A 10514-nucleotide genomic window follows, 5' to 3' on the forward strand; every position below is an offset into this window, starting at 1 on the left:
TAATTACAAGAGTTCCAATTACATCATCTATGATGAAGACAAAACAGGCAATAATGGGATGGTATGCACTTGCAAATGAAGTTACCTGTTTTCCTTCCCAAAGGTTCCCAGACAATGCCAACCAACATGCCTCCACCTCGCAAACTACCTCAGCGCTCCTGGGCAGCATCCATACCCACCATCCTCACTCACAGTGCCTTGAACATCTTACTGCTCCCCTCTCCAACGCCAGGCCTTGTGCCTGGCCTGGCAGGCAGTTACCTTTGTTCCCCGCTGGAGAGGTTCCTTGGGTCTGTCATCATGAGGCGACACCTTCAAAGAATTATTCAACAGGAAACGGTACGAGTGCTATTTCTTTCCAAGTGGCCATTGTCAAAGGCACAATAAGGTCTTTGTGAGGAACACTCTCACCTCCTTAACCATCTGATTGGAATTAAGCTTGACTCCCTTGCCTAGCATTAAAGACGGACCCCATCATTTCCTGTTCTTAGCTTAGAGGGTTTTACAGGTTATTGGGCTGTGTTTTTTAGATAATGTGGCTAACCTGGACCTGGGAACAGGTTCCCCCACTGCACAGAACTAGTGCACACAGGATCTGACCTTGCACATACAAATGACTATTTGCTCTCTGGTGTACCTTTGTAGGCAGACTGACTTTGAAGCTGAGTCTTAATCAAAATCAACATGTTGACTGGAGGTGTTAGGGCTCAGTTTTTAAAAAAAAAATGCATGAGTAATTAGATTGGTTTAAAAGCCTCATAGAAACAGACATCTCACCAGTCTTATGGTAATAACCTTAAGAGATAGGTCAGCATTGAGAGTACCAGTTCTACAGTCCAGCTGCTAGGTTTGCTGGGATGTCCTCTAATGTAGATAGTATCTACCTGACTGGTAGCACTTGTGGGCATTCAAAGTGCTCCATGTGAAGACCTTAGGATAATACCTTGGTATTGGATGTGTTTTTAATTTATAGTTACATTATTACCAGTATCTATATAAGTAGCCAAAATGATTCCTATTTATAATGTCTACTATACAGTTGCCTGAAAACCATTTCACAATCTTTATAGTCAGATCTTGAAAAAGAATGTAAAAAGTATTTTTAAGAAATTATTGCCTTGTGTGGATTATATAAAATAGTGCGTTTCATTTGATTTTAATTTTAGTTGTATTTTATTAATTTATGAGTGTTTTTGCCTTCATGTCTGTGTACATGGAGTGTACACAGTTGCATATGGAGGCCCAAAGAAGGCATCAGATCTCCCGAGAACTGTACTTGCATTTGTGAGGCACCCTGTGGGTGCTGGAACTTGAACGTAATCCTCTAGAAGGGTGGCTCCTCCTCTGATGTTTTTCATATGTGGACAGAATATACTTTGATCGAACTCCCTCTCTCTTTGCCTTCACTTGTCACTGTGTCCCTTCCCAATATTAAGATCCAGTGACAAAATTAGCATTCAGCTTAAAGATGATGAGAGCTGTGTCGCAGCCTGAGTTCTGCTACTCACAGTCCCTCTAGTGTTGGGCTCTGTGACTCTCATCTGCCTCATCTGGACCAACTTAAGTTGTTTTTCCATTGTGATAGTTCTGTCAGAAATATGTATGTTTCTCTTTCCCTGCTGATTTGCTTCATCCTTGTTTTGCAGTTGCAGCTGATCAATTCCAACGAACCTGGTGTAATCATGTTCAAGACAGATGCCCTGAAATGCAGAGTAGCTCTTAGTCCCAAAACCAACCAGACCCTTCAGCTAAAAGTGACACCTGAAAATGCAGGACAGTGGAAACCTGATGAGCTTCAAGTTTTGGAGAAATTCTTTGAGACAAGAGTATGTGTTTTCTAATAATGAGTGCTTGAAATGTAGTCAGTGACCCAGAACGAAGAGTAAGGTGATTTCTTTCCCCTTCCTTAGGTCGCAGGACCACCATTTAAAGCCAACACACTGATAGCCTTCACCAAGCTGTTGGGAGCACCAACGCACATTCTCCGTGACTGTGTGCATATTATGAAGTTGGAGCTGGTGAGTTACTGAGCAACAAAAGCTTTGCAGACTTTGCAGAACAGTCTTTATTTTGCACATTGTTCCATTTTTTTCTCTTAAGATTTATTATTTTTAATAGGCTGACTTCAAACTCATAGATATCCACTTGCCTCTGGCCCCTAAGAAGGGGGTTAAAGGCTTACATTTAATTAAATTCTTAATTTTGACTTAAAATTTGTCTATGACAAGATGACACAGTCCTAGCTCTGGCGTGTAAAAGTCCTAAACCAACATGTCAGCAAGTCCATACTCTCTAACACCTCTACAGGAGAATATGTTTCATGTCTCTCTCTTGGTAATACAAACAGCCTTTGGCTTATATACCCATCAGTCTGATCTATGCATCCCCATGTATGCTTCTGCTTATATCTTTTTTTTCTTCTTTTGAAGGATAACAACCATTGGGGCTTAATCTGATGACCTCTTCTTAACTCGGTTATACCTGTAAAGACCTTATTTTGAAGTGAGGTCTGGGAATGGGGGCTTCATCTTGTTCAGGCATTCAGTTCAACCCGTAGCAACCCCTAGTATTTGCAATAGAGACCATTTTCCGAATGTCCAGAGCTGTTGCCTAAAATGGAAGCATGCCAGATTCGTGCACTGAGTAAATCTTGGAGATCTTTCCACTTTTCAGAGTCCTTCTGTTCCCCCTTTTCAACAGAGCTTTTCAGCTTTTCCAGGCAGGGTTTCTCTGTTTAACAGCTCTGGCTGTCCTGGAACTCACTCTGTAGCCCAGGCTGGCCTCCAATTCACAGATCCACCTGCCTCTACCTCCCGAGTGCTGGGATTAAAGGCGTGCGCCGCCACCACCGCCCAGCACTTAATTTTTTTTTTAAATGAAAGACTTAAGATGACTAAACAATCACTTTTCCTCCTCCCTTACCCATTCCTATCCTGCAGTTGAACCCAGGGCCTCATGTGCTCTGTCCCTGAGCTATGTCGCCAGCCCATAATCTTCTCCAGATTCTAACATTTTGGTATTATAAAATGCCACAATAAGAAATTTTTAAATACAGGTGTTGTTCTATATAAATGAAAGGATGATAGATGCCACTTTGATACATCTCAGGAATTGTCCTCTAAAGTTTGCCCCAGTTTCTATTCCCACAAGCACCCCAAGCTCAGTTATCAGTCTTTTTTTTTCCTTCTCATTTTATATTTGCACTTTTGGTAATTTTAGCTATTTCTTTCTTTTTTATTATTTTGTTTTTCTATTTTAAAAATTTACTTCTTTTTATGGAATGTTTGCCTGCATGTGTGTCTGTGCACCACATAAGTGCCCTAGGAGGCTGGAAAGGAATGTCAGATTTCCTGAGACTAGAGTTACAGATGAGTCAAAGTTATTGAGTTATTGTGAGTCAAAGCCAGGTCCTCTGGAAGACGAGCCAATTTTCGTAATCACTGACTCATCTCCCTAGCACCTTTTATTTACTTTTTTAGATCTCAATTGTGTGTGTGTCTGCTGTGTCTGCATCTGTACATGTTAGAGCAGTGCCCATGGAAGCCAAAAGAGGTCATTAGATCCCCTGGAGCTGGTTGTGAATTGTGGCATGGGTGCTGGGAACTGAACCCAGGTCTTCTGCAAGAGCAACAAGCTCTCTTAACCTCTGAGCCATCTCTCCAGCTATGATTTACTTTCAATTGGTTTTGTGTGTGCATATATGCACATCTATATGTATGCCATATGTGTGTGGGTGCGGGCAGAGGCCAGAAGAGAGGGCGTCGGACCCTTGAAGCCGGAGTTAAAGTTAGTTGTGAGCCACCCCACATAAGTGCTAGGAACTGAATTTGGGTCCTCTGGAAGAGCAGTATGCACTCTTACCTGCTCAGCCATCTCTCTAGCCCCATACTTTAGGTATTTCTTAAAATTATATAGTTTGAATCCTGGTGACAGCTGATTAATTGTATTTTCTCAATCTCCCAGTCTTTTGATCTTGATATTTATTTCTGGGGTTGATTTGATTAACCTAACACTCCCCTCGTTTTTGTTCATGTTTATTATCAGGATTGGGGAGGAAGTGTTTCTGGTTTATTATTATTGTTGTTATTATTATTATTATTATTATTGTCTTAACATCTTGCTTTTGATGTGATAGGCTATAACAGCCCTTATATGTCAGAAAGGTGTCTTGGAGATTCTGAAGGAGTAAATATCTGTCTAGAAAAGCACCAGTAAATTACCCTTCTAAACCATTAATACTGTTTGCCTAGTTTGTTTAGGGAAGCAGTTAGAAACAAGACTTGGAAACCTAAATAGAACCCAGTCAATCAGGGCCTTAAGTGTCACATGTTAGACCTCAATTGTGGGAGGGAACAGGGTAAGTCATAGCGTCCTCAGCATTTGTGAGCATGCTTAGAGCCTCACTCAAGATGTAGGGCTGATAGTAGCTATGAGCATGCACCCGCAGAAGAAGCCACTGGTTGGGATTACTAGGGGTTCAAGGAAGAAGCAGTGAAGCCCTGCGCTTTGTTGGCTTCTTTGAAAACAGTGAAGCAAGAGTAGATAGATGTCGGAGACACTGTAGAAGCTGAAGTATCGGCCTTGGGAGTCACAAGTGTCCAAGAATGAGTGAGAACACAGCACACAAGTTTACCCCCAAGTTTTACTTAGAGACTTCACATATAGATTTCGTTTAAGAAAGTGCATGTTGTCTGAATGATGGAATGTAACGTGAAACCCTAACCCCCCGACTCCAGGCCAGATGTGATTTCATATGGTAACAGGAGTCTTGTCATGTGTTTCCCTTTCACCACAGTTCCCAGACCAGGCAACACAGCTAAAATGGAATGTCCAATTTTGCCTCACCATCCCTCCCAGCGCGCCACCGATTGCACCTCCTGGGACACCAGCTGTGGTGCTGAAATCCAAAATGCTGTTTTTCGTAAGTATCACCTGACATCATCTGTGTATGTGCAGACTTGCTGAGGAAGAAGCCACGGGAGAGTAATAGGACAACTTTTGAGTTAGTAGTTATAGCCAAATATATGCCCATATTTCTTCACTTAGTTTAGACTTCATGGTTCAAGTAGTAACAATAGAAATTTATTCAAGTTGGTAATTGTGAGACAATCATAATACTCAGTTGTTTGTCACTTTTGAAATCTTTTTTAATTTTCTTGTACTTGCTGTATCTTAATCTGAAAGTAAATGATAGTGCCTCTCACAAATTGAGACAAATATTTGATTTTCTGTTTTTTATTTTCTTTGTGTGTCTACAGCTTCAACTAACTCAGAAAACATCAGTCCCTCCCCAAGAACCTGTTAGTATAATAGTTCCAATCATTTATGACATGGCTTCAGGTACCACCCAGCAGGCAGACATTCCCAGACAGCAGAACTCTTCTGTTGCTGCGCCCATGATGGTCAGCAACATTCTGAAGAGGTTTGCAGAGATGAACCCACCACGACAAGGTACATGAGCAGTAGATGGTATTTTATTGCATATATGTCATAACAATTCCTTTGAGAGAGACCTCCCTCCTTTCCCTCCTCTTCCTCCGCCTTCCCTACTCTGCACCCCAGTCCTAGTACTAGCGCTCTGTTGCCATGGCCCTCTTAGTGTCTGCTTGTCGCTTTCTTTCTTTCTCACTGGTTCTTCAGTTTTGTCCATTTCTCTGCTGCCTGGACTTCATTTTTGTTAGCAGTTTACTATTGGGACTGAGCCGGTTGCTAATGCCAGAAGCTTGTATTTATTTATAGCACACATTGCCACAAAGCCCTAGGTTAGGATGATAGATTTTCCGTGGCTGTGAATTCCTGCCTTGCCATCAATACCTGCCACTCTGTACATCACAAAGTTGAAATGCATGTTGGTTTCTCATACTTCATGGTTCGATCATGAATAGAATACTATTATTAAAAGTTGTGTATCTTCTAAATGTTTTGTGAAGAATAAAAGCTGATACAAATGGCATCACTGCTTTTTGGGCTTCTTATGTAAGTGTCAGGTGGGTGCAAGTGAGCCTTCTCCCTGAGTGCACAGTGAAGCTCTGAGACTGGACATTTCCGAAGAAACCAGAATGTTTCTTGAAAGAGAAATAAGGCTGCTTCGATACTGGAGTAGCCCACACTTAACATGTGACTCCTGGTAATGCCAAATTGGGGTTCTAAAACATGAAGCTCAGCAAAGAGAACTTTTCTTTGATTTTGCTCATTTCTAATACTTAGGAAATTTAAATGGATGTTCACTCATGTCTAATGCTAAGGAAGTCCTCTTTATCCTTTTCTTTAGAATAGCTTGCAAACACAATTATGGTGAATGAGGAAAAAGCTGTTCTCTGAACCATTTTTAGGTAACACAGTGTCAAAAGTTTTAGGAATCCTGAGGAAAATGAGGGTTTTTTTTAGCTGTTTGTTCCCCACATCATACCTAGGTAAGTTCTTGCTTCAGTTTCTAAGGAATACACTGGGCACTAGAGAGCAGTATGCTTCATTTGTTATAATACTTTTACTTCTGACAGTTTTCGGCTTCATTCTTTGACCTCTCTATTCAGCTGAAAAATAAGTCCTCAGGAATCAAAATTTAAAGCTACCAGAATTCTCAAAGTAGCAATCCAGTAGAAATCTGCTGATAAACACAATTCCTTCATATAGATAGACATGACTATTGTTATCTTCCATTTTTTTATATATTATATCTTCTGGAATTTAAAAATTTATGCCGGGCAGTGGTGGCGCACGCCTTTAATCCCAGCACTCGGGAGGCAGAGGCAGGCGGATCTCTGAGTTCGAGGCCAGCCTGGGCTACAGAGTGAGATCCAGGAAAGGCGCAAAGCTACACAGAGAAACCCTGTCTTGAAAAACGAAATCAAAAAAAAAAAAAAAATTTATAAGGGAAATGTTTTGATCCTATCAATGAAAGTGTCAAAGAAGTGTGTATGCATGTGCCTGTGCGCACGCGCACGCATGCATGTACACACACTCGCGCGCACACACCTTCCTCAGTTCTTTAAGAAATTGGTAAGGTATTGTGGGAGTGCTTTCTTTTTTTTTTTCTTTTTTTTTCTTTGTTTCCTCTTTGGCTGGACAAACCTTTGGATTTTCTTTGTCCCTTTGTTCTGTACCTTCATTTTCTAGTGCTTGGAGCAAAGGCTCTCAGTGACTTGCACGGAGTCACTATGTCCTGCCTGCCCTTTGACAGAAGGCTATAAATCACACGAGGGCTTCAGTTCTCCCCCTGCAGCTGTGCTAGTGTCCAAACATGTTGTCGTGGGAAAGATCTGGTTTTGCTTCAAAAAAAATCTTTCAGTATTTGCAATATGTACAAGAACTAAGAGGCAGAGGGGAAGTTGAGCGGATGAGGTGTATCAGAGGTGCCTCCACAAATCTCATGTTTAGATTCTTGGTGTGTAATACTTAGGCTTCCTTGCCCATCTCACAGTGAAGAGCTTTGAAGGAAAATCCTAGCTTGGTTCGTTGGTTTACACCTATAATCTCAGCACTTGGAAGCTGAAGCAGGAGGATTGTGAGTTCCAAACCAGTCTGGGTTACATAGTGGGACTGTTGTCTCATGGCAACCAAAAAGGAAAGAAAAGGGGAAAAAAATAACTGTAAGTGTAAATAAAGCTTTTCTCCCTTTAACAAAATAAAACTTTATTTCTGTATTTTATTGACTTCAGTCAATTAATGTGTAACTTTAGAAAATAAAATGTTCAGTTTCGTAGCCAAAGTAGTACTTGGTAACCACAGAGCACACACGGTCCCATTGTCACAGAACATTCTGTTGGATGGTATTCCTATTACCTATTGGAGGCATTGTTATCTGGCCTCTCATTAGCAGGACATCACCGAAGTTGTAAGCAATGCATGAATATAATTTAGAACTTGTCATTAGATCCAAACCGCATAAGCATTCTATAGTGTTCAACTCTAAAGTCAGACTTTTAAAGTCTTATCCAACGCGGCACTGTTTCTATGCATTGAAGGCATCTCTCTCTTTCTCTCTATTTAAACTTGACACTTGCCCCAGATTTCTTCCTGAGACAAAAATAAAACCCAACCCAAATATAATATGCTATTCCACATCAGACTCCATCGCCTAAAATCTGAATAGTTTGAAATACTTAGTCTTTTATTTCAAATCCGTGACTGGTTTTAATCAACCCTCCCCTCACCGGTGTGTTAACGTCTGTCCTGTACTGCGAATAGCTAATGACCATTTTTCTCTGTTGCAGGTGAATGCACAATATTTGCAGCTGTTCGTGATTTAATGGCTAATCTTACACTGCCCCCTGGTGGGCGTCCATAGACACTATTGTTTTTAAACCAGGAAGGCTGACAAATGAAAAAACAACACACACACAAAAAGGCTGAATTCAGCCATCAGTTTTAAAAAGGAAAAAGACTTTTTTTTTTTTAAACCTTAAGAGCTAAATATTCTAAACTGGCAAAACTTTTCAGGGTGCACTTCTTTCATCAAAAAGACCATCAATCTTTTGTATAGTGAACTTGTATAGTGTGTTTAAATGCGACACATTTCAAACTAGGTAACAGATCAGTGTCCGCTTGCCAGTAATAGATTTAATATTCTGTTTTATACTATAAAGTAATGAAAATGCCAAACTTGTTTATTTAATTGTTTTCTTATGTTTTGGATGTAATGGTCTTTTTTGATTTTTTTTTTTAAAGGCAGGTCTGTCATTTTTGAATACTGTAAACTGTGACAAACTTTATATTGAAGCTGTATTTTACTATTGACCGCTTTGAATCCTTACACAGAAATGTTTTGGGAGCTGTTAAACACATCCCAAAGAAGCAATATTTAATAAAACTAGGATATAAAAGTGACACTCACTTGTGTGTGTATAAGCTCTCTGGAGTTATTAGGGCCTCCCTTCATCTTCACCCTGGTGGGGCCAGTCAGTTTTTAATTACGTATGTCTGAAATTTGACCAAAAACATTTTTGTTTTAAGGTTAATGTAGTTTCTTCAGACATTCCTAACATGACTGGTGATAACATTTAGCACCTCGATTGTTTTTTCAGTATAGGATTTATGTAAAATAAGAGAACTTTGTCTTTGAAAAGAGACAGTAAGTGATTTATAGTGATCAAGGATCCCAAATAATGCAATTATTCTCATGTGTGAGGAAATGGGAACCTTTTTGCTAGGAAAATGTCATTTAAAGGATACTTCTGCACTCAGCATTAACTAGGAAGCAAAGAACTTGAATGCTCTAGTTTGCATGAAGTTTTGGTGACATTTCTTTATCTTATTTAACTTCTTACCTTCCCCAGCACAATTGAGGTTGTTCTAAACAATCTCAATTTGATTCATTGTCAACAAAACAATAGGATGTTTTGCTGGACACAGCCTGGTCCAGTCATTTGAAAAGTCCACAGTGCAGGGCCTGGGTAGGGTCCAGTGGAGTTTCTGGCACTGGTACCTCTCAATAGGATTTCTTTCTAGAGTACTGTACTGTCTCTTGCAGCCAGTCAGGGTCTTTTTAAGCTTCGATGAATATGATCTGATTCAAATGTCTTCTGATGACTTGATGTGATTTGGAGCAGTTTTTTTGTTGTTGTTTTATGGTTTTTTTTAATGATAATATCATGCTGAGTTATCTAGTCAATGTAATATGGTCCTCGATGAAATTTTAGATGTTTGTCCGATTCCATTTTAAGATGATTATTTGAGCTTCTATAACTATAACCACCAGATTCTAGTTTTAAGCATCTCACTGCAACTGTATCATATGTTCTCAACTTTGCTTGACTCTCCATTTCCAGTCAGAGTTGAGGGCTTCTGTCTTCTGTGTCTCCTTTCTCCTTCATCTCCTGCTTCTCACCCAACTCTGCCGCTATTCCAGAGTAGGTGACTAAACTTCTATTCTTCTTTAACCTACCCCTTTTCTCCTTCTGTTTTCAGTTTTCTTCACAGTGGTAATCACATGGGTTTGGCAATCTAAGATGTCTTGATCAGGAGTCAGCCCTTTTCTATTAGGAGCTGAATCCTATCTTTCATGTAGAAATCTACATGTATATACAAGAAATGTATTTTTATCTGCAGGATGATATTGTTTCAAATAATTTTATTAATAGAATTAACTTTTCAGGTATTTTCTCTTTTAAGTGTGGTTTTGAAATGTTAATTGCATTTTTATACATGATGCATTCAATGGGTACTTTTTCCTAATTATAACTCACCTTTGAATGCATTGTGTAAATCAAGTAAGATAGGATTCAATGAACAGAATTTGATTTTGATGCTTATTAAGAGTAAACCAATGAATTTGAATTTTGATATCATGCTTGGTACTTGGAATTGGTATATATACTTTATTAAAGCTTGGAAATACTTAGCATTTGAATCGTAACTTTCATCACAAACCATGTCTTTTGCCTCTTTTGTTAACCAGGTTCAATCAAAGAAACTGGATGCCATAGTGATTTTTCTCTAGTAGGTGGTTTGGAACTTGATTTTAAGGTGTTTTCAATGTGATTTTAGTATTTACAGTAATAAATAAAATTTATACA

The 10514-nt window shown here is 39.5% G+C and overlaps 1 protein-coding gene across 2 annotated transcripts in view; it reads left to right on the top strand.

The window, feature by feature from the left end:
• The window catches only part of Med14 (mediator complex subunit 14), an 88359-nt gene extending 77981 nt beyond the window's left edge, over window positions 1-10378 (top strand). For both annotated transcript variants that reach the window (XM_028875927.2, XM_028875928.2), the window contains 6 exons: window positions 104-339; window positions 1647-1826; window positions 1911-2018; window positions 4796-4921; window positions 5259-5451; window positions 8214-10378. In XM_028875927.2, the coding sequence (XP_028731760.1) occupies window positions 104-339; window positions 1647-1826; window positions 1911-2018; window positions 4796-4921; window positions 5259-5451; window positions 8214-8287 (917 nt within the window). In that variant the 3' untranslated portion in view covers window positions 8288-10378. The remainder of the gene's footprint in view (window positions 1-103; window positions 340-1646; window positions 1827-1910; window positions 2019-4795; window positions 4922-5258; window positions 5452-8213) is intronic.
• The last annotated feature ends 136 nt before the right edge of the window (window positions 10379-10514 follow it).

Source organism: Peromyscus leucopus, chromosome X (genome assembly GCF_004664715.2).
Source record: "Peromyscus leucopus breed LL Stock chromosome X, UCI_PerLeu_2.1, whole genome shotgun sequence".
NCBI classification, from domain to species: Eukaryota; Metazoa; Chordata; class Mammalia; order Rodentia; family Cricetidae; genus Peromyscus; species Peromyscus leucopus.